The following is a 25,236-nucleotide window of genomic DNA, read 5'->3' as shown; positions in this document are numbered from 1 at the left end:
ATGTGATACACATTTATATAAATGTACACATATTTATCCAATTCTAGCTCATTAAGGCTTTCCTGAGGCATAGTGACTAGGACTATATTGAGTATTCTTGTTATAGGCACACCACATTTTCTTTTAAATGATAGAATGCCTTCTCCTGTCATATTTAAAATATTCTTTTTAATGAGGCCAAGTATTTTTATAGGCAGCAGTCTATTAGTTGATAATTTCAGTGACAGTTCTATAGTATTCTTGGATCTTATTTCATACTCTATTATGTAACCCAATATCATAAATATATACTGTGTGCATATTTGCATTTTTCTACAAGTCTTTTCTTATCTTTGAAGCATATTTTCTTTTGCTTTCATGCCCATTCACAAAGCCTTCACTAATTATTTTGATCCTATCTGCAGTTAAGTATATTTTTATATTCAAAATTTAATTTCTTTTGAAAATATGGAGATTTCTTTTTCAGTCCAATTATGAACATGTTAAGTAAGGCTAGTACTAGCTCCAAGCCCAGGAATTGGCCAAAATTTTCTCTTCCTTTATTATTTTAGGTTCTTTTATTATTTAGTTTCAAATTATGAAAATAACATCATGTTAGAACTTTATAAAATCATTTTTTCCTTTCTCTGAAACTATTTTTTAGGGGCAATTTTCTCATATAAAATTTTCTTTTACTTTGGCCTCAGAGATGAGACTTGCTCTGAGGTTGGTGCTGCTATTGTGAATTTTCCTATTTTGTTGGGAATGCATATGAAATCCAGATCCCTTCACATGGGGAGCATTCACATCATTTACATTGTGACATTTCTTTCATATAGAGGCTCTTTATAATGAATGGTAGTCTCTTTATAATTCATAGGTGTATATAGATATATCTGAATTTGATCAGCTGCCAGCTTGGATCCAGGTTATTTTATTGCAAAAGTGATGAGTATCTATACTGGTAGAAATAGAAACTATCTGGGTCATCCCTGACATTTGGTTATCTAACCCTTCCACAAATATATTTGTGGATGAGAAACTTGATGCTTTTTCAAATAGCTCATCCCATTTTGAATCTATTATATTAAGTAATTTGGTTTTTTTCCTCTGGAGCCTAATATAGTCCTTACTCAGTAAATTATTATTCACTGATGGATTTTTGAACTAAAGCCAATTAAGATTGTTATTTAGATGGTAATCTGGCAATCAAATGATATTAACTTAAGCTTTTGTTAGAGTACCTGTTGTAACCATGGAGGAATGGTTAAGAGATCTACTGCTTTTGGTGTCCTTTGTAAATGGAATTTAAAAATAATTACCTTCAATTTTTTGCCTCTAGTATATACAAAAATTTGGGTTTGGTGTATCAACTCTACATCCAGTGACTTTCTAAATTCATTTGGTACTTATTGAAATTGTTTTGTATGTTCTCTAGAACTTTCTGTGGGAGTATTATTTGCAAATAAGGTTATTTCTGATCTTTATGCCTTTTATTTCTTTTTCTTGCTTAATTGCAATAACTGGGAACTTTAGTACAATGTGTATTAGGAGTGGTGAAAGCCAACATTTTTACTTTGATCTCAATCTCAAGGGACACTGTAAAATATGATATTGACTGTACATTTTTGTAGATGTTATTTATCAGTTTGAAGAAGATGCCATTTATTGTCTTTAATTGACTCTTTAACTTTTCCCTTTAGGGTTATTTTATTGCTTGCAGACAGAGGCTGTCTCATTCATTATTATATCTCCAGTACCAAATACTTTGACATGTGTTTTTGAAAGAAGTACAATAAGAATAATTAAACTTTTTTTTTCCCTCCCAAGCCATTAAAAATATTCTTTTTAAATTTTTAGAGATCCTGAACTTTCAAATGTTTGTCGGAAGTCTGATACATTAATATTATATCCAGGGGCTGAAGCTGCTAATTTGGAAGAATTTATATTAGATTCTCCTACTTATCCTTCCACAATCATCATCATTGATGGTACATGGAGCCAGGCTAAGGACATTTTCTATAAGAATTCTTTGTTCCGACTCCCCAAACAGGTAAGCTAGTATTTTAACATAGAATATATACAAATATGTAATTATGTACATTGTATATGTTTTCTGTGGGGGGATACACATTTCTATATATGAATTAGATGCTATTTATGTGTGTGAATGCTTGTACATAGATATGTATATGCTTGCCTGTGTGTTTGGTATGTAGATGTAGAAAATTTGAAACCTATTTACCTTTCTCAATTCCTACCACCAAACTTCACCGTAATTTGGGCATTTGCTATATTAAGAGTATCTCAAACATTTAATCAGTGACATTTAAGGATTAATTATTTCTATGTGTATTAATGTTTTGTTAAGTGTTATGTTTAAATACTTTCATCTGGTAACTAAATTACCTTGTTCTTACTAGGAATGACTGAATTTTTATGAAATACTTTTTTGTCATTTGTTATTATAATTAGATTATCCCTCAATTTGTTGATGATGATACACTTCCTATAGTGAGCCATTCTTGTGTTCTTGGAGTGAATTCCACTTGATCATTTTACATTATCCTTTTGATATATTGCTGAAACTTTTATTTGATTCTGTTGAATTATAATTTATATGTTTTTTGTACTTTTATTATATTATCAGGTTTGGGTACTAAGATAATCTTAAGTTCACCAAATCAGTGGAGAGATTTTAATATTTTTCTATGACCTGGAATAGTTCAAACAATATTGGAATTCCTTGCTTCTTAAAAATTAGAATGAACTCATTGGTGAAACCACCTGCTCCTGGTCTTTATAAAATGATAACTTTTAAACCCTTCTTTCAAACTCTTAAGTTTTCTCCTATTTGGTTCAGTTTTTTAATAACTTTTATCTGTTTTGGGTAATTATTCCTTTCACCTGAGTTAACAAATTGATTGCCATACACCTGAATATATATATATTCTTAAATACTTAATTTATTCTGAATTATGTCCTTTCTTCTTTCTAATCACTCACAGACACAGACACATGCACTTTTTTCTCTCTGAACATACTCAAAAGATGTTTCTCAATTTTAAATATGTTTTGAAAGTATTAGCCTTTAGATTGTTTTAATGGCTATTATACTTTATTCTTATTTCCTTAATCTGTTGTTTTATCTTGATCACTTGCTTTCACCTTTTTCAGTTAATTTTTCCTGTTTTTATAAGATTTTACTGTGTATTCCTTCCCTTTACTAAGAGTAGTGAGTTCCTTCTTTAATAATAGAGAGAGAAGGCTGTGATATTTCTTCTTAGTGTGACTTTTACTGTATCTTAAAGGGTTGGGTTGACATTTTTATATCTATAGCATTGGTATAATTTGTAATTTGTTTTGATTTCTTACTAACCATGGATTATCAATGACTTCTTAATTCTTAGGTGTTATAACATTTCTGTCCCTGTTTTATTTTTATTTCTTATTTTGTTGAATTTTGATAAAAGAACATTGCCTGCAGAATTTTGAATTTGCTTATGATTTCTGTGTAATTACATGGCAAATTTTTGTATCTGTTCTGTGACTATAACAATTCACATTCTCAGATTTTTCTTTTTACTCTTATTTTTGTTATATATGAGGTGTTTGATACTGAAAAAGGTATTTGAAAAGCTTCTGTTTATGTCTTTTAAATGAAGTTAGCTCTGCATTTCTAGTAGCTTTTGTGTTATATGTTTATCTGTTTTGTTGTGAACATAACAAGACTTGTACTTAGTGACAAATAACAGTGAACCTTTGGTTCTGAGATTCTCATCTCAAATTCTTTATAGTTCTCATTCCCTTTGATAATGCAGATAAGGCTTTTAGATGAGACTCATCTATGTAAAAGAGATGTAAAAAACAGCCAACATGCTGAATGCTTTCAATGGGCCAGTCCCGATTCCAAGTGGTTTACTTGTATTAACTTGCTTACTTAAGTGTTCCCCAAAGTATCGTTACTGTTTTAGGTAACACAGGGAGGAACATAGACACAAGACATGTTCAGTAGTTTGCTTTAGAGCACACAGCTATTTCAGAGCAGAGCTGCCACTTTAACCCATCTAGTTTAGAGCCAAAGCCAGAGTGACATACTGCTTCTGAAAGGGAAATGCCATTGAGGCTATTTACCTAGGATAGCTTCCACAAGAACCAACTCTGAAAAGGCAGGGAGACTGTTAGGTTGCCACACACTTTAGGCAAAATTTATGTTCACATTACAATTAGATATCACCCAACATACAAAGGAATTTTAATGGAAGTCTTATATCTGTAAAATGGTTTACTGCAGATATTTGAATTTTTTTTCTTTTTCTGCATGCTTGTGTTGTCTGCATCTTTCATTTTGGGGTAACTACACAAGTACCATAGAAATGAGTTACAAAGTCAGGTTAAAAAGATTAAAAGATATTTTAAAATATATAAGGGCAGCCCAGGTGGCTCAGCGGTTTAGCGCCGCCTTTAGCCCAGGGTGTGATCCTGGAGACCCGGGATCGAGTCCCACGTCGGGCTCCCTGCATGGAGCCTGCTTCTCCCTCTGCCTGTGTCTCTGCCTCCCTCTCTCTCTCTCTCTGTGTCTCTCATGAATAAATAAATAAAATCTTAAAAAAAAAATAAAATATATAATTTAGCAGATAAGGACATAGGTAAATTAAATAATTTTCCCAGTTCTACTGGGCCATATATTTTTATCACTTTTTCCTTTTCTTGTTTTTCCAAACCAGAAGCAAATATAGGTGGATATTTGTTTAACCTTGAAATGCATATATTACAACCATCAGATAAAATAAAGTGCTTAAAAGAAATATTAGATTTGACTACATGAGGGGAAATCTCACCATAAGCTAAAGTGAAAGGCAAATGGCTTTCTAGAAATCTGTGAATCAGATAAAGGCTTCATAAGCTTGGAATTCTTAGAAATCAGGTGAAGGTGAAAAAAACCTGAAAAAAAAAATGGGCCATACATGTGAAAATAAAGTCACAAAATAGAAAATAAATGTATTTATAAATGTATTATAAAATATCCTATTATATAACAATATTATACTAAATTGTCAACCTTTATGTTGAAAGAGCATCAAATTTCCCGAAGTTTCAAGAATAACAAAGGTCCCTTAAATGCCCTAAAGTTTTGACATTACTCATTATCAGTCTATGTGTGTATTTTATGCTATTCTGAACTTTTTGAGAGTTAAGGAATAGGTATCGAAATTTACTTTTTGAAATTGAAATGTTGCCATCTCTAGCAAGAGCTCTAGCAAGAATGTCTTTTCCTGAATATTATTCCTAAATATTTTTTTTTGCCTGAAATAATACTTAGCCCAAATATATGAGTATGGGTTGTTGGTTAGACAAAATGTTTCTAGAAGTTGTAAAAACCAATGAAATCTGTACATTTACTCTTTCTTAAAAAAAAAGTTTTATATACATATATATACACACACACATATATATAACATACATCTACACAGATAGGTAAGTTGAGGTGAAGAAGGGATTGATTTTTTAAAAAAATATTTTATTTATTTATGATAGACATAGGGAGAGAGAGAGAGGCAAAGACACAGGCAGAGGGAGAGACAGGCTCCATGCCGGGAGCCCGACGTGGGACTCGATCCTGGGGCCCCAGGATCGCGCTCTGGGCCAAAGACAGGTGCTAAACCGCTGAGCCACCCAGGGATCCCAAGGGATTGATTTTTAAATGTAACTACATGTATCTCTAGACATTCACAAAATAATATTGATAATTGTAGTGATTTTATAGTAAAATATAGAACTACATTCTCTAACACTAAAAAGATTTGCTTATTTTTAATATATTCTTCCATTCTTAAAAAATTTCCCATTCATATGTAATGATTTTTATTTAATCAGTAACTGTTCCCTGGCTTTCCCGGAAAGAATTTTGTTTTATTACATAATAAACTTTCCAAGGGGCCACACTTTAATAAGTGAATACAATTAAGTTATAAGTAGCGTGCATTGCTTATGGATAATTAATGACAGAGCTCCAACTCTAACTCCAACAAAAAAGAAAGTACACATGTCATGTCACTGGGAAACTGAGAAACAGTAGGAGTGGCTTCAGGCTTGCCTGGATCTGGTTCTCAAGCAGCTCTCTGGTTTTGAGGTTTGCTTCCCTATGTGTTGGGTTTAATTTTTGACTTCCTTCTTGCTACTGGAAGTAATCTGTAGGAAGCAGCTGATTAGTCTCTTCTTGGCTTTATTTATCTTAACAGAAAGATGATTTCTCCTTCCCAAGGCAGATTCCTGGATGGTCCTATTTTTGGGATTGGGGTAGATGGTGGTATCACTATTGACAGCAAGACTGCGTGAATCTGGAAATTTCTCCAAGGACATGAGGTGTTGTTTTCAGGACTATTTAAAAGCAGGGATGGGCAGACCAAAAACCCATAGATAACCAGACCACTGTACATCAGTTGTTTAATTATAAAAACATGTTTGTTCATTTCTTGATTCATTCACAATCAGTGCTGGATAGCAATATTTTAATAATTCTCCCTTATGGTCTTGCTCACCAAGGGAAAAACAAAAATGGAAAACATAAAATGAAAATTCAGTTCTTCTCTAAGTTTCCCAAATCTATAAATAATGTATAAGTTAATTAACTTTTATTTTTAAATGTGATTTATCAGTTTTCTTTATCCCATCAATACACATATACTTATCCACCTGCTTTTTTGCATAAATTTGTCTTAGCTGTTACTCTTAGTTTAGCTGATCTATTCAGTTTTTGTAGTAGTATAAATATTTTGCTACAAATACAGAAGAAAAAATGGTAGAAAGAAAAAAATCAAAGGTATTGATTATTGGTAAAATCCAAGGTATTGCTTCCTTTACAGAAAAAATACATAGCTTTTTTTCCCCCCAAATAAGAGAATAATCATATGTAAACTGTACTTAACCATGGAATGAAGGAATTGTAATACAAACCCATTAAGTTGGCCTCTTTTTAATCTAGATTTCTAATATATCCAGACCATTTGGCAGTGAATATCTTCCCACAGAGGAATTTTACACAGGACACTCTTGACATTGGCTAGGAATAAATCCAAGGTGAATATGGAAATGTTTGTGGAGGCTCCCACCTTTCTTCATAAACTTATTTTCAGTGAGTTAATTTGCATTTCCTTGCTTTACTGCCTATAAAACTTCCACTAAAGCTGAATTTCTTACTTGATAAACAGAGCACTGTTGGGAGCACTCACAGACTAAAATATCTTCATGAAAACTATTTCGTGTGTCTACATAGACCTGTTGCGGACCGGATTATGTTACATTTCTAATTGTGTAGTTCAAATTCATCATTATCCTCTTAATTTTTAAATTGAGATATAATTGATATATAACATTATATTAGTTTCAACTGTATATAACATAATGCTTTGATATTTGTATTTATTGTAAAATAATCTAAGTCCAATTAACATCTGTCAACATAGTTGTCTTTCTTGTAATGAGAACTTTTAAGATCTTTTCTCTTAGCAACTTTCAATGTACAGTGTGGTATTATTAGCCATATTTACCATGCTGTATATTATATCCCCATGACTGACTTACTAAAAGTTTGTATCTTGTTACCCACTTCACCTATTTTGCTTCCCTCCACCTCTGGCAACTACCAATCTTTTCTCTGTATCTAGGAGCTCATTTTTAAAATTATTATTATTTTTTTAGATTCCACCTATAAGTGAGGTTATATGGTGTTTGTCTTTCTCTGCCTGACTTATTTCACTTTGCGTAATACTCTCAAGGTCCATCCATGTTGCAAATGATAAGATTTCCCTTTTTTAATGGTTGAATAATGTCTACTATGTGTGTGTCTGTATATGTACATATGTGTGTATACACATAGGCACACACACATCACATTTCCTTTATGCATTCATCTGTCCATGGACATTTAGACTGTTTCCGTATCCTGGTTATTGTAAATAATGCTGTGGTGAACATGGGGGTGCAGATACCTTTTCAAGTTTAGTGTTTTTGTTTTCTTCAAATTATCTTAATTTTATCTGAACGTTCATGTTTGTTTACTTCTATTACCAGCATTGGGAGTTGGCTTACTTTTTAATACCCTTTCCTTTTCAGAAGACACAATTAAAAAAAAATTTACAGAGTAACATGTAAAAGATTCTGGAAAACAAGGGCACAGTACAGCCTCATGGAGACAGAGATTCTGAATAGTGTGTTTTACTTGTTTGTTTAGTGACTTCTATGCTGTATCTTCCACTAAATATGATTTAAATTATTGCCACAGCAAAGTACGTATTTCATGTCATGAAACTTCAGTATCCTTGGGGCATAGTTAGAGGAGATGAATGTTAAATACAGAATGCCAAAGGTTTATGATGTCAGTGATGAACTTTTTTGATCTTTGCACATCATTCATAATTTTTATGCAGACTGTATTCATACCTCTCTGGGTCTCTTCTGGCTCATGTGTTGAAGTGTTGTGTTCTCCTCATGGGCTATGAGGCTTATCTTCAAGGTTGTAGATGGCATTGTATTTACATATGGAGCTTGAGTTAACTTGCTTCTGTTGAGTGTATGATTCTAGGTTATAGAATGTAAATTGGTAAGAACTATGATCTTGTTCTTTGTGAAAGAATAATTTAAAGAAAGTTCTGAGAAATATCTATGTGAGGGATACCTGGCTAGCTCAGTCAGTAGAGCATATAACTCTTGATACCAGAGTTTGTGAGTTCAAGCCCCACATTGGGCCTAGAGCTTACTTAAAAAATATATTAATAAAAAGAAATCTCTATGTAAAAATCATTGCTTCCATACTTCCATTGTTCCTCACTGAATTCTTAGTTGTGAACTTGTCTTTCTGAGAGAAATTCTTAAATCCCTTGGCAGTTAATATTACAAATTTTGAAACAGAAGGAATCTTAAATATTAATAAATTCTTAGCATTTTAGAAGGGAGGAAGCTACAGGCCAGCAAGAAATGATTCTTCAGAAGTTGCAGCCAGTTATGGGGAGAACCAGAAGTGTAATCTGCTTCTCCTGCATTCTAATTCAGCATATCAGGCTAGCTCTAGAATTGGCTAATTAAGAAAATTTAGATTGAATTTATTTGAAAATTAACCTAAATTTATGATTTTGTATCATCAATCATCTGGTCTAACCAAGTGCTTAAAGTTTAAGACATTTTTATTCTTGAATAAGTCAGGTGGAGGTGTACCATAGCAGAGCGTGGAAGAATGTACCCTGCCTTCCTTGTCTGACTGTGGTTCATGGACCAGCAGCATTGCCATCACTAAGGAGTTGGTTAGAAATGCAGAGTGTGGGATGCCTGGGTGGCTTAGCGGTTAAGCATCTGCCTTCAGCCCAGGGTGTGATCCTGGAGATTGGGAATCGAGTCCCGCATTGGGCTCCCTGCATGGAGCCTGCTTCTCCCTCTGCCTGTGTCTCTGCCTCTCTCTCTCTCTCTCTCTCTCTGTGTGTGTGTCTTTCATGAATAAATAAATAAAATCTCAAAAAAAAAATACTGAGTGTCAAGTCCCAGAATCTTCATTTTAACAAAATACCCAAGTAATTCTTCTGTATATTAAAGTTTGAGAAGCACTGCTGTACTAGAGATTTTAAAATTGAGATATAATTCACAACCTTTAAATGTAGCCTTCTAGAGTGTACAATTCAGTGGATTTTAGTATGTATACAAAATTGAACAACTATCACCATTATCATATTCCACAGTATTTTCATGTTTTGAGTTTCTTTCCCCCCAAGACTTTCTACCCATTAGTGGTCACTTTCCTCCTTCCCCATTCACAAACACAGGCAATGCACTGCTCTGTTTGTTGTCTCTGTAGACTTACTTATTTGTGTCAGGCTTCTTTCACTTAGCCATGGGTCGGTCGGTCTGTCTTTCTTTCTTTCTTTCTTTCTTTCTTTCTTTCTTTCTTTCTTTCTTTTTTTTTTTTTTTTAAGATTTTATTTATTTATTCATGAGAGACACAGAGAGAGGCAGAGACATAGGCAGAGGGTGAAGCAGGCTCCATGCGGGGAGCCCAATGCAGGACTTGATCCTGGGGCTGTGGGATCATGCCTTGAGCTGAAGGCAGATGCTCAACCACTGAGCCACCCAGGCATCCCAAGCCATGGATGTTTCAGACTTGATCCACGTTGTAGCATGAGTCAGTCAGTACCTTACTCTTTTTTATGCCTAAATAATATACCAGTATGTGCGTATATCACATTTTGTTTATAATTAATCCATTAATGGACATTTGGTTTGTTTCCACTTTTTGGCTCTTGTGGATAATGCTGTTATAAATATTTGTAGGTTTTTGTGTGTATACCCCTTTTCAGTTCTTTTGGGTATAACCTGGAAGTAGAATTGTTGGGTCATTTAGTAACTCTGTTTTTAACTTTTGAGGAACTGTGGAACTATTTTCTAAGGCAGATGCACTGTTTTACATTTATTCTAGTGATGTATGAATGATTCAGTTTCTCCACATCTGAGCAAACCTTGCTTATGTCTTGTGTGTGTGTAGTGTATTTCCCCACTGCCTATGATGTTGAGCATATGTATGTGCTAATTGGTCATTTGTATATCTTTTTTTGACAAATATTTTTCAAGTGCTTTGCTGATTTTTAAGTTAGCAATGTTGCTTTTGTTTTTAAAAAAGATTTTATTTGAGAGAGAGAGAGAGAGAGGGAGAGAGAGAGAGAGCACTCATGAACAGAAGGTAGGGGCAGATGGAGAGGAAGAAGTAGACTTCCCTCTGAGCAGGGAGCCCGATGTGGGGCTCTTTCCCAGGACCCCAGGATCATGACCTGAGCTGAAGGCAGATGCTTAAAACCCCCTGAGCCACCCACGTGCCCCTCGTGATTTTGCTTTTTATGATTGAGTTGTAAGCATTCTTTACATATTCTGTAGAATAGCCTTGTATCAGATATATGACTTGCAAATATTTTCCTCTTTTCTCTGGGTTGTTCTTTTACCTTCCTGTTGTGTTCTGTGATGTAAAGAAGTTCTTAATTTTGGTGAAGTTCAGCTTATCTATTTTTTTCTTTTGTTTCTTGAGTACTAGATGTTTTAATGCTTAGAGAAAATAAAGTAGAAAAAGACTGGAAGCCTTGTGTGTAAAAGTTAAAGAAGAGTTCAGATCTGGGAGAAGGGCTTATGAGTCTCTGGATACCAAATGCTAGAAATATTTTCAGAAGTTAAAAAACTGTTACTTTATTAAATTTAGTTTTCCAAACATTCGTATAGTGGTTATTATGTGTCAGTTACTTTTCTAAATACAAATATTAACTCATTTAATTGACATATTGATTTAATATGATTTCCATTTAGTAGAAACAGAAATTGAGACACAGACTGGTTAAATAACTTGCCCAAGCTCACACAGCTAGTATGTGATGGGATTGGTAAAGAATTCTAACATAGGCATTTAAAGCTTTTATGTCAAATACAATGTTGATATTAAGGGGATGGAAGAATTAATTTATAATCTTAATTACAGAGAAGGACATTGAAATTCCTTGTGAGAGTGTGTGGAGAAAGGTTTAGGGCCAATTTGGAAAAACTGTAGCAGTTTGGGTAAGGATCCGACGCCATACTAGAGTATTTTTCAATCAGTAGTGTGATTTATCTGAGAATTCATTAAATAAACTTTATTTTTGTGATTTTAAACTAGACTTGCCTATATAATCTTTTACATATATTTATGTACCTTTCTTATGAGAGATTAGAAATAGTTACATACATTTTCTCATATCTCTGTAGTAATTATCATCTAGCTGGTGTTGAATGTCAGATACTGAAAAATTTTATTATGGCCTACACATTGTTCATATCATTTGGACAACTCATTAAATCCATAAAAAGATATAATTTTATGAATCAAATAGTCTACCTTTGAAAGAGGAGAGGGAAACTGATGATTCTTGATGTATGGCAATACAGGGCCTGTTAACTATTGAGACAAATCATCGTTTAAAGCAGTAATCATCTCCCTTGCCTTTGTTCCAAGTAACCCCCTAACTGCATTTCCTTGTTTGCATCTTTTTTAGAGTTAAAAGTATCTTGCATTTCCTTCCAAAATTTTTGTGTGTGCTCGTATACATTATAACAATATATACTCACTTCTAAGGCATGTGCACCATTCAAACATGCTTTAACTGAGGTACCAGTGCTCAGAAAGCTCTGAGTGTACACACACATGAAGATATTTACAGAGTATTGTTTCCCAAGGCTAAGATTTCACTTCTGGTCATTAAGTCTCATATATAAGGCTCAAAACAGGGGAATTCCCAAAGATGGTGATAGTCAGAAGCCAGCCTGTGTGGTAGTTAGTCATAGCAGCCTGAGCTAAGATACATCTCTGTATCTTAGAGAAATGTCTTCCTGAAAAGGAAAATGGCAATGTAATGTATATTATTAATTGTTATTCAGAAAAGCCTTTTCATCTTTTTACTCAAGTAGTTCATTTATCTGTTTTTTCTTTTGTTACCTGTGTTTTTGGTTCATATCCAAGAAATGATCGCCAAATCTAATGTCCCTAAGCTATTCCCCTTGTTTTCCTGTAGGAGGCTTTTTTTTTTTTTTATTTTATTTTATTTTATTTATTTATGATCGACAGAGAGGGAGGGAGAGAGAGAGACAGAGAGAGAGAGGCAGAGACACAGGCAGAGGGAGAAGCAGGCTCCATGCACCGGGAGCCCGACGTGGGATTCGATCCCGGGTCTCCAGGATCGTGCCCTGGGCCAAAGGCAGGCGCCAAACCGCTGCGCCACCCAGGGATCCCCCTGTAGGAGGCTTTTAAAAGCTTTGGGTCTTTCTTGAATCCATTTTGACTTCATTTTTGTGTATGGTGTAAAATAAGGGTCCAACTTTATTTTTTGCACGTGGGTACCCAGTTTTTCCAGTACCATTTATTGAAGAGACTGCCCATTCCTCATTTTCCTAATCATCTTTATCTCATTGTTTTCTGATGTATTTAAATGATTTTTTCTCATGCATATTTTATTTTTTTCTTCAGTTTCATTTCTGCTTTTTTAGAGTGTAATATTATTTTTATTTTTTTAAATAATAGCTTTAGAATTTTTCTTTTATCTTACCTATTATTTCATAATGTTTAATATCCTTGAAAAGACAGAAAAGTTGTAATCTAAAATTTTTTCTTCCAGAATCAGTCTTCTGATGTGTTCTCTTTGTCACTTGTTTGTATGTTTGCTTAATTTATTCACTTATTCATTGGTTTACTAACTCATTCATGCAGCATGTATCTGTTGAATGCTTTTTGTACTCCCATCCTCCACTTTGATTGTTCTCTTTATTTTTAATGAACTAGAGTAGACCTGATCTCTGTCTTCATGGAGCTTACATTTTACAGTGATGATAATTTATTAGGCAAATTATTATCATTATCATTATAAATCATTATATTAAAATAATTTATTAGGTGCCCACCCTATACCACTCTTTCCTTCCTCCCCCTCTTTTTGCTGTAGGGTTTATTATATTGGTGTTGGGCTAGAATTTCTTAGTTTACTTTGCTTGGGATATGGGTATTCCCATCAAGGCCTTTTCTTTAGACAAACAATGGTGCAAACAGTCTTCATTTACCTGGGAGCACTATTTTAAAACTTGGCTTCTAGCATTGGGGATTAAGTAGAAAAAGGAAGCAGGGTTATTACTTTTCTTCATAAAATGTTATTACAGTGAAGATAGTTTACTTGATAATTTGGACATCTTCGCCCTTAAGATATAGCATGCGGTTTAGGATGGAAGTCACTAGAAGAAACAAATGCCCTTAAAAATGTATATCTAACTTAGAAAACTTTTTATATAAAATGAATATATGAAGAGAATTGAAGAATATACAGAGTATCATTTTATTTTGTACTAATGGAAAAACTTCATTGCTTGGGGTTACCTGAAAGCTAAAAAATAACAGATTATATGAAATCTTAAATATTTATAGTTGTAAACACAGTAGATACATTTTCCTTATGAATTCTCACATTGACATTGAAAATTTTCATCGTAAAGTCATTTCTCAAGAACAGCAAAAGTGGTCATTCAGTAATAACAGAAAATGAAAATTTCATTTCTCAGGAGTTTCTTGTTGATCTTTTAGACAGATATATCTATATATCTATATCTATATCTATATCTATCAAGATAACTTTCTGTAAAGATTTTTTTAGGGTATCAAAGGATACCAAAGGAGAGCATGATGTGGTAGTTCACTTGCCATCTCTCTCTCCTTGTTTTTCCTTTTTGCATTTCTCTTTTTGTGCTGTGTCGGAGTATAGTAGGTACATAGTCTCCAATAGTAATATTTTGAATTGTCCTTTATCATTTGCATTATCCTGCCCACATGATAACTATTATGACATGTTTGACTTGTGACTAGCAGCCCAGTAAGCCCATCATCAGCAGTTTCCTTGTTTGGATCATATGGTGAATAGATGCCTATAAGATTAATCATCACGTACTTACCTTTCTTCCCATGAAGCTTCCTAAAAATTTCATATATCATTGCCTTGTATTTATTTTGCAAATGTATAATCCTTTTCCTGTTTAAATTTTGTTTTGTAACTCTCATGCAACAAACTGCACATTTAAAGTGTACAGTTTGCTAAGTTTTAACATATGTATGCACCTGTGAAACTATCATCACAATGAAGATAGTAAACACATGTCCATCACTTACCAGATTTTCTCGAGCTTTGTGATCCTTTATTTCCCACTTCCCCCATCCTCAGACCACCAGTGCTCTTTCTGCCACTATCAATTAGTTTGCATTTCTTAGAATTTTATATAAATATAATTATACATTAATACCATTTTTTGGTATTTCTTTCACTTGGCATAATCATTTTGCAGTTTATTCTTTTGGCTATGTATCAGAAGTTCATTTTTATATTATGTGGCTAAACCTGCACTTTGTTTATGTGGGCATCCGTTGTACACGGATCTTTGTACAAGTGTATGCTTTTTTTTTTTTTAATTGTTTTACCCTAGGGATGGGATGCTTGGATTCATATAATAGGTGTATGTTAAAAAAAATTTTTTTTGGCACTTTTGGAAAAGTGCCAAACTATTTTCCAAAATGCTTTATACCATTTTATATCCCTTCAGTAGTTTATGAAAGATCCAGTTTCTTCACATCCTTGACAACACTTGATATGAGCAGTCTTTCAAATTTTGGCCATTATAATAATTGTATGGGAATATCTTTTGTGGCTTTATTTTACGTTTACCTAATGATTGATGATGCTGAGCATCTTTTCACATGCTTGTTTGCTATCTCTCTTCTTCGGTAAAGTGTAAAAAAAAGCCCATTTTTAAATTGGCTTCTTGGTTTTCTTATTAATGAGTCCGAGAGTTCTTTTTTCCTCCCTCTTCCACTGCGGACCCTTGAATCTGACAGTTCTTTATATATTCTGGGTACAGGTCCTTATTATGTATATGATTTGCAAATATTTCCTCTAGTCTGTGGCTTGTCTTTTCATCCTCTTAGCAGAGTCTCTTTGGAAGGGTAGAATTTCTTAATTTTGATGAAATCCAATTAATGCATTTTAAAATACATGTACGTGATTTGTAAGATAAGGAATCTACTAGATTTGTCAGCTTATTTTGCCTTTATGGATAAAGAATGGAAAGAGATAAAGTTTCAAAATTTTTATGGCTAACAAAGCCATGTTACAGGTATTTAAATCTTCTGAAATAGAAACAAGAGTTAAAATTCTATTACCAGGGCAGTCACTTATGAAGGAAGACAACCAATTGAAAAAACAGATTTGTTAGATAAAGGCTGTAGTCCCAGGACATGCTAGGACTTTTTAACTCTAGATGATTTGAGAGACTACTTTATTACAAATAAACGTTTGAATGATGGTTTTATCACAGAAAATAGAACAGGATGATTACAGTTGTAGCTTAACAGCCTCCATACTAGACTTGTGTTCTTATAAATGCTTTCTGTTGTGTGTTATCGGGACAGGCCTTGTGACTTAGTGTTTTGCCCTTTGCAGTCACAGGAGAAAGAGCCTGAGCATCTCTTCTTATCTTTCTGAGATTCCTTTCACTAGCAGTTGCTAATTAGGAGTGCCTGTGTTCTCCAAGATAAACCAGAAATTCCATTAGTTACCAGCTCCTTGGAGGAAAGAGCAAGGCTGAGAAACTTAAATATTTATAGTATGAAACAAAAAAAGGGGAAATGTATTTTAACTCAAATAGGGGGCAAATAATGTTTACATACATTAACACATAACATACACATATAGATGCTATATGTACATACACACAAGTATCTAATGCAGCTATTTAACAAAGATTACTTTGTGTTTTGAGATTTAAATAAAATTGTCTCACATTTCTTATGAAATATGCTGTGGAAGTTTTCTGTAAAAGTATTATGATCACCTCTTGTCTCAGTTCCTGTTCTTGTCTTCCATGGATTTAGCCTCGTGTCTCTGCAGATATGGAAGGTTGCCTGTCTTCTACAGTTTGCCTGACATCACTGACACAAAGTGTTCATGTGTATGTATACTAGACACTAATGACTATTGGGTTAGATGAAATTATAGGGCTTGCAGAGGGTTATAACATGGTGAGCTATTTAACACTGAATGTTCAGGAACCTTGTTCTTTCTCCACATGCTTCTAGTTCTTTTGCCATGGTTCTCTCTCCCTCTTTGTGTCTCTCTTTCTGCATGTCTGTTTCTTCTGTCTTCTCTCTTACCTCTCGACTTGTCACTGCTTATCAATTAACTAGAGATTTAGACATGTCTTTGATTCACTGTTTGTTTATATATCTCATTTTGTGGAAGGAATTTTCCTGAACACAGGCAGAAACCTTAATGTTAGCTGGTTAAAAAACCTTAAGAAAATGCTTATTTCTGCCAAATAAATGTGTATATTGAAAAAATGGTGCCACAGTTACATATATTACTCTGTAACCAGCTTTTTTTTTTGATATATGACATATTGTTGTGGGTCTTTTTTGTGTCAGTACAGTACATAACTATGATAATTTATGTAGTTATTCCTTTCACTGGACATTTAAGATGTTAGTATTACATTTTGTGAACGTCTTTTTTTTTTTTAAGATTTTATTTATTTATTCATGAGAGACACACAGAGAGAGAGGCAGAGACACAGGCAGAGGGAGAAGCAGGCTCCATGCTGGGAGCCCGATGTGGGACTCAATTCCAGGACTACAGGATCATGCCGTGAGCCAAAGGCAGACGCTCAACTGCTGAGACACCCAGGCGTCCCTTTAGTGAGCATCTTTGAACGCATTAGCTTTTTGAACATTTGAGAATTTTTATTAAATTCATAGAAGTAAATTTTGAGTCAAAAAGTATGTACTTTTTATATTTTGAAAGAAAACAGTCTCCACTAATAGTCCATGAAAATGTCTATGGCCCCATACTCTCAACAATCCTGGATATTATGTTAATCATTCTAACTTTTGCTAATGCGATGGTATAAAGTGGTATCTGATTATTGTTTCAAATATCTTTTTGATTGAATCATCTATTCTTGCTGTAACTCCAAATTTAATATAGATGCTAATGGTGTGCATTAAAAGATGTTGAGTATAATTAAAAACAAGGAAATAGATTTTGATTCTGTATTCTTTGTGATATAATTTCACACTAACATATATGTAAAATTACCTAATATAAATGTTATTTATATGTAGCAAAATGTTATTTCTTTTTAGCTCTGTCATTTCATTTGATTGAATTTCAAATATGCATTATGATATGGTAATTAGATTATGGTGATGATAAATATGGCAGAGACTATTACTATTATTTTTATTATTTTATTTTTTATTTTTGGTACATAACTTTTTTTTACATTTCCAGGAAACTCAACTTTATTATTATTTTTTAAAAGACTTTATTTATCCATTCATGATAGACACACACACACACACAGAGGCAGAGACACAGGCAGAGGGAGAAGCAGGCTCCATATTGGGAGCCCAATGTGGAACTCGATCCCGGGACCCCAGGATCACGCCCCGGGCCAAAGGCAGGCGCCAAACCACCGAGCTACCCAGGATCCCCTCAACTTTATTTTTAATGGGATTTTTGTCTTCATAATGACAGTACATCATGTTCAAATACTCAACTTTTAAAAAAGAGTTAATTTTTTTTATTTTAGAGAGAAAGACAGAAAGCACTCGAGTGGGGAGAGAGGCAGAGGGAGAGAGAGAGAAAGAATCTCAAACAGACTCTTCTCTGAGTGTGGCGCCTGAAGCTGGGCTTGATCCCACAACCCCAAGCCCATAACCTGAGCCAAAATCAAGAGCTGAATGTTCAACTGACTGAGCCATCCAAACGCCCCCATAATACTCAACTTTTTTTTTTTTTTAATTTTTATTTATTTGTGATAGTCACAGAGAGAGAGAGAGAGAATGAGGCAGAGACACAGGCAGAGGGAGAAGCAGGCTCCATGCACTGGGAGCCCGACGTGGGATTCGATCCCGGGCCTCCAGGATCGCGCCCTGGGCCAAAGGCAGGCGCCAAACCGCTGCGCCACCCAGGGATCCCAATACTCAACTTTTAAAGAACATGTAGAGGTGCTCAGAATCTTCTGTAGATAGTTAGCTAGAGATTTGGAGGTCCTTCCTTTTTCCCTGAAAATCCTGACAGGCTTCAGAGGACCAGATCAGATCATACGTGTATTTTCAAAGTATTTTAATCCAGCCTTAAGTGTTACTGAGTTTTTACTTTGTAGAATTGTAATCCTTTTAACAATGATGAGTATTCCCACTAGATTATAGTTTATAACTAATGTTTTAAGGAGGCCATTTATTTATATTTAGTTACTATGATGTACAGTGTCCATTTCTCTATCAAAATTTCTGTCTTTTGAAAAGAAGAAATACTGTCAACATTCTTTGAACTTACAAAAACACATTGATAATCCTTAACCAATTGTGTGGCAGTTAGTTTTCAAAGCTATTTAAAATTTATCTCATATGTTTCCCTGAAAACCTTTTAGGCAATATTGTTCCCACTATGTAGTAGGAATACTGACTGTGGTTTTATCATTTTGGCCTTTGAACATCAGTAAACAAGTCTTCGGTGAAAAAAGTGGAGTTTTACGATGTATTGTTTTCACTCTAATAATATTGAAGATATTTTTAATGACTAAAAACAAAGATAAATTAGTAATAAAATCTGGTGTCCATATGTATAGATACACCCAGAGAATATAATCCAATGTCAAATATATAGAAGGTTCATATAGTAATATAAATATATATTTATATGTAATAAAAGGATATAAACAAATTTTTAGTGATTTATAAGCTTAGAGCATCTGGTCCTTTGATATCATTAAACTATGCATGCAGTCCAAATCTCAAGATCCATATGGCAATCAATTGCATATACAAGAAAGAAGATGTCTCAAAAATTATTATAGACTTATGAGTTCTAGTATGTTTTAAGTCTGTTGTGAATAATATTTTGATTACCATATAAAGTAATAGGCATACTTTTCCCAAATGGAAGTGATTATGGTTGAAAAAAGTACAGTTCTTGGTTTTACCCTCTGCATTGATCAGAAACATTTTAAACTATAAACAGTATGTTCTCTAAGTGTGAATAAGATCCATTGTGATCATTATGTTGAAGAAAAGTTATGATAAATATTTGGATATAACTATGAATTTAACAGCAAATACTCATTCTTATCTAAAAATGTGATTTTTTTGGTTTATAGAAATTGGGTACTCTTACCAGTTTATGATATATTATTTGATCTTTATTTGAGTATAAATGGGTTATAGTTGTCACATATGCTAATTTTAGCTGTACATTCCCACAGATATACTACTTATATTTCATCTATCATATAAATGTTTATTGAGTCCCTATTTTGTTTAGGTACTATTCAACACAGACAACATATTTAAAAAAAATCTTTTTGCCTTTGAACATCTGATAACTGATATTTCAAGTAGCACATTTGCAACTCTCCACTATTCAGTACTCCATCAACTGAAATAATGATCTTTTCATGAATTATTTTGTTTCTCAAAGGATTACTGGATACAGTGATAAATGTTGATACAGCATAAGGTGAGACAAGGTTTTGTTATGTGATCATATCGACAAATTCTTATAATATGCTTCATAGTAAATTGCCCGAAATATAGAAATAATAAAAGAGAAATAAGTATGAATCATTAACAAGAACTTAAGATTATAGTGAACCATCCAGTTTAATTTTGAGTTTAGCTTGTGTTAAAAATAAATATACCTAAGGAAGTCATTTTGATCTCTTGATGATCTGAATTGGTAATCTATTTTATAGATAATTAGGACACACTTAAAGAACTTGTCTAGTTTATGTTGACGGATCTCAGACACAAATTGCAGCCCATTGCCATACTTAATCAGATACAATATATCACTTTTATTTAAACTCACATGGTATATACCACAACGAATGCATATCAGCGTATAGCGTTTTTTCCAGTTACATGAAAAGTGTGACTTAGGCTAGATAATGAACTTTACAGAAAGAATCATATCATATGCATTTTGGTGTGTGTTTTAACTTGATTCTCAGTAAAAATCAAATTGTTGAAAACTGAACTGGTCAGGATTGTAAAACCAAAAATTTGGTTTTCCCAAAATGTGATTGTTTTATGCTGCTTAATTATTTATGTATTTAAACATAATTTGACATTTGACAATGTTAGATTGTCAGGCATACTTATGGTGCAATGTATATACTTATGCATTTGGAATCCCCCCTTTATTCAGTGTTTAGAATTTTGCAATTTAAAGAGAGATCATAGGTTGTTGATATTGTGGTTATCAAAAAATGCAGGCAAAATATCCTGGAAAATACCTAAACTGATTACAAGTTTTGATCATCTTTAATATAAATAATCATAAATTTAATTTTATTTGCATATTAAATTTTTTAGTATAGTTAAATCCTGGGGGAATGTAAGATATATGTGAATAAATGCGTGGGTAGTGATAATGATTTTCAGACCCTCTGATTATTTTTTCCACTATTGTTTTTTGTTTAAATCTATTAACTCTCTTGTCCAGTCCATCTTAAGGCAAAATATCTTATCTTTTCTGTATGTTCTGATTGTGATTATGCTTCCTGGGTGGATAAGAGGTTTTCTTTTCTGTAAACTGAGATATCCTTAATTCAGCTTTAATTTTGCCCTCATTATCTTCATAGTAACACCATGCCTGCTAAACCTGCACAAAGTTTTATAGCATTATTTTGTTTACAGTTATTTATTTAGAGATGTTCATATGACAATAAGTAAGTTTTATTTGCATTTAATGTGTTATAAGCGGAAATATTTCTAAGGTCCATAGGCTAAAAAGTATAAAAATGTTCATATTAGTAGGATTTACAATAGTCTCAATTCTCATGAACAATAGAATAGATAAATTGTAGCATATTCATTGGAATATTCCAGGTGATAAAAACTAAACCACGAGTAGTAACATGAGTGAATTTTATCAATATAATATTGATACAATGTTTCAGTTTCTTTTTGTGGATGTGGGGGTGCAAAATGAAAAAGGAGCATATGAGGTTTCTGGATTCCTGTTATACTCTATTTCTTGATTTGGGTGATGGTTACAGAGATATGTTCACTTTGCAAAGATTCATTTATGATTTGGGCCAACTTCTCTATGTATTAAATTTTCTTTTAATATAGTAAACTTGAAGAAGTTTATAGATATATAGATATATATACACAGTTGATTCTTGATATTTGTGATAGTTAAGTTTTATAAAATTACTGTAAACACTGAATATTCAGCCATTGGCCCTAGGAGAAATATAGGATTAGTTTCCTACAAGCCTCTGGTTCCAACAGTTTTGTCAATCAGTCAATGCATAACCTTGTTTTATGTGTGTTTTTGTTTACAGACACCTCATTTAATACATACCATTGATTGATGAACTGAACTTACGGCCAATAGCACCATATAACTCATACCTGAGTGAAGCTTATCTAGCATGCATATTTTCTCAATAGGGTACATCACAGCCTTTTTGTGCTTAGAAATGCTAGATAGCACTTTATTACTATGCTGGGGGCCATTTTAAATGGTGAAATCACCAACTAAAAGCACAAAAATAGACAAAATGTGATATTTTAATATATTGAGAAAAGGGTACTTGTAAACAGTATGAGAGCGGAAAGCCAAGAAGGCAGAGCATCACTGTGTTCTACACTGTTGGGATAACATGTGCTTTGAGCAACTACATTTTTCACTCTTCTTTGCATGAGCATGTTTACAAATAACACTGAAACCCAGAGTATTGATCTTGGACTTAAAAATTAATTTTAGCAAGTAGATAAATTTACAAATACAGAATCTATGAATAATAAGGGTTGACCGTTAGTATGTGTTTCCTGCTATTAACCTAAGTAAATATTTTTAGGTCAAGTGTGCAGGAGGGCTAAGGATAACTTCTTGTCTCTTTGAACTAAATATTTTTAATGACAATTAAAAATATTAAAATTAGAGCACTTGTCTTTTTTTGCATCAAATTACCAGTTTTCATAATGATCATAATTTTTGATGACAAACTTTATTAGATTTAAATTTTTATCTTCTGATTTTATACTGATCAGGAATTCATTGTAACATTGCATATTTATTTGTTTTTGCCCAGTAGCAAGTGACCATTAAATTATTAATTTTCAAGTAGTGTCATGTATCTTTTTCAGGATAAATTCTTATCAAGGTCAACCTTTAGAAGACTTTAAATATACCATTATTAAGAATTATATTAATTAATTTTCAAAGAGTAATTTTACTCTGAATTATTTGCAGTGATGCATATTTCAAAAAGAAATAGCTTTTAGGGATCCCTGGGTGGCGCAGCGGTTTGGCGCCTGCCTTTGGCCCAGGGCGCGATCCCGGAGACCCGGGATCGAATCCCACATCAGGCTCCCGGTGCATGGAGCCTGCTTCTCCCTCTGCCTGTGTCTCTGCCTCTCTCTCTCTCTCTCTGTGACTATCATAAATAAAATAAAAATGAAAAAAATAAAATAATTAAAAAAAAAAAAAAGAAATAGCTTTTAGTATAGTTGATTTTACACACTGAAACTTTTTAACCTCTTTTAAGTTTTTCATAGGAATAGAAGATGTGCCATTTTAGATCAGGTCAGGCCAGTGATTTGTACAGCCTACTATACTGTTTTTGACAGGCAACTGCTGGTTCCAGGTATCTATTGCTGTATGTACAGAAAGCAATTAACATAGTAGGCTCAGGGCTGCTTTTCTTAGAAACATGCTTGCAAGAGTGGCCTCTGGGAATGTGAATGGTAAATAGTTTGCTACACAGATACAAAATTTTCCCTAAATGATAGTGGCTCACTGTTCTTAAACTCTGTGCAAATGCTGTGGTCTATGATGAACACCTGCTGTTCTCTGGGTACAGAGAAATTTGGTATGTGCTGGGCAGAGGGGTGCTTACATGACTGTAATGTAGACTGTCTGGTAGACAACACTTCACGCAGGCTGCCACAGTTCACTGTTGGAGGATTTAAGCATGTCCTGTGTGACTTTTCTGCAAGAGGTGTCTTTGAAGCTTGTGGTTGGTTTCCTTTGTACTGTGCCACATGTGTCTTTTCACTTTGCTGATTTTGCTTTATATTCTTTTGCTGTAATAAATCTTAGCCATAAGTTTGACTATAAGCTGAGTTCTGGGAGTCCTAGTGAATCACTGAAGCTGTATGTGGTTTTGGGGACATCTGACAGACTGCATAACAAAATCCTTTAAAATTAGTATCTTAAAACAACCACCATTGTATTGTACCTTATAGTTTTGTTGGTCAGGAATTCAGTCATGGTCACTTGGTGGTTTTCATCTAATATGTAATCTGGGTCCATGAGTTTTAGGTATGTATCAGGCACTTTGGCAGTGATGGACAAAAGGCTGTGTTCAGCTAGAATTGTTGACTGGAGTGCCTATATGTGGCCTGTGCCATTAGAACCTTGACATTCCAAATAAGAAGTCACACTACCCTGGATAAGCAGATCATTCATTCATTTATTTTATACTTCTGAGATGGCCTGTGTTTTTTTTTTTTAAGCTTTATTTATTTATTTGAAAGAGAAAGAGAGGAGGGGGGAGGGAGACAACCTCAAGTAAACTCCCTGCTGAGCACAGAGCCTGTGTGAGGCTCCATCCCACAACCCTGAGATCATGACCTAAGCCCAAATCAAGAGTCGGAGGCACATCTGACTGCACAACCCAGGAGCCCCTGTATTTTTATTCTTAGCTAGAACAACTGGAATAATACATTCTCTGTATCACCACGTATTTTACAAGTTGTTAATTCCTTTTATATTTCCCCAGACCACCTTCTCCAAGTTAAGGAATTTCTTTTTGTTCTGTTGAATAATTCTGTGTTCATGTTATCCATACCCTGTGTGATGTTATTAACATGTAAAATCTCTTGGTTCTCATTTATAAGCATGAGTATGTTTTTATTATTTCCTCTTTAGAGAGATATTATTCTGGTTGATTTTTATCCAAATACTTCCCAGATTTCATTTTTTTCATTTGAAAATGAAAAATCTGACCTGTGGGCAGTATGATAGGCTCAGATGCACCATAATGTTTATTCTCTAGAAGAACTCTGGAAGCATGAATTCCCTTTGCAGAAAATATTATTGCTTTTTATGACTAGAAATCATTCTTACTTAATATGGGAAAGTTTCCAACCTGTGATAAATGTTTCATGTTTACTCACAGGTTTGTTATTCTTAGAGACCTCTTGGAGCCTTTTTAAATGGATAACATGAAATGCTCTTGAATGTTCTCCATGGTTAATTTTAGCTCATAGTTTGATATTTTCACATTTGAGTTCCTTCAGAACTCCTGAATGTTATTCAATTCTAATTTATTTTCAATGATCATGTTTGTTTTTCAGTATTAACAGTATATACTATCTTTATGGGATATTAATGCAAGTTAGAAAATAATTTAGCTTGTTTTGTATAATTTCATTTTAGCAAATTGTAAAGTGGTTTAAACGAGTATTTTTTTTTTTAAACGAGTATTTTTAATGGTCCCATGTCATAGACAAGGAACCTGAGCCTCAGGTGTTTTACCAAACTTAAAAGTCTAAGAACTGAAATGAAAATGGTGGTCTCATGACCACAAATCCCATTGCTTGTCTTTACTATCCCTGAGCACCCCATTCAATTTTAGGAGCACCAGTGCTTCCATCCT

At 33.6% G+C, this 25,236-nt stretch overlaps 1 protein-coding gene across 4 annotated transcripts in view; it reads left to right on the top strand.

Moving 5' to 3' along the window:
• Nucleotides 1–25,236, top strand: part of DTWD2 (DTW motif tRNA-uridine aminocarboxypropyltransferase 2) — a 106,913-nt gene that overhangs the window by 29,907 nt on the left and 51,770 nt on the right. For all 4 annotated transcript variants that reach the window (XR_013387503.1, XM_077911302.1, XM_077911303.1 and 1 more), the window contains exon 4: nucleotides 1,840–2,032. Coding sequence is in view for 3 of the 4 variants with exons in the window: in XM_077911302.1 (XP_077767428.1) it covers nucleotides 1,840–2,032 (193 nt within the window). In the remaining variant the exon portion in view is untranslated. The remainder of the gene's footprint in view (nucleotides 1–1,839; nucleotides 2,033–25,236) is intronic.

This window comes from Canis aureus, chromosome 10, assembly GCF_053574225.1.
Source record: "Canis aureus isolate CA01 chromosome 10, VMU_Caureus_v.1.0, whole genome shotgun sequence".
Taxonomy (NCBI): Eukaryota; Metazoa; Chordata; class Mammalia; order Carnivora; family Canidae; genus Canis; species Canis aureus.
The sequence above is the reverse complement of the archived record's forward strand: the minus strand, read 5'-3'. Positions and strand labels throughout refer to the sequence as shown.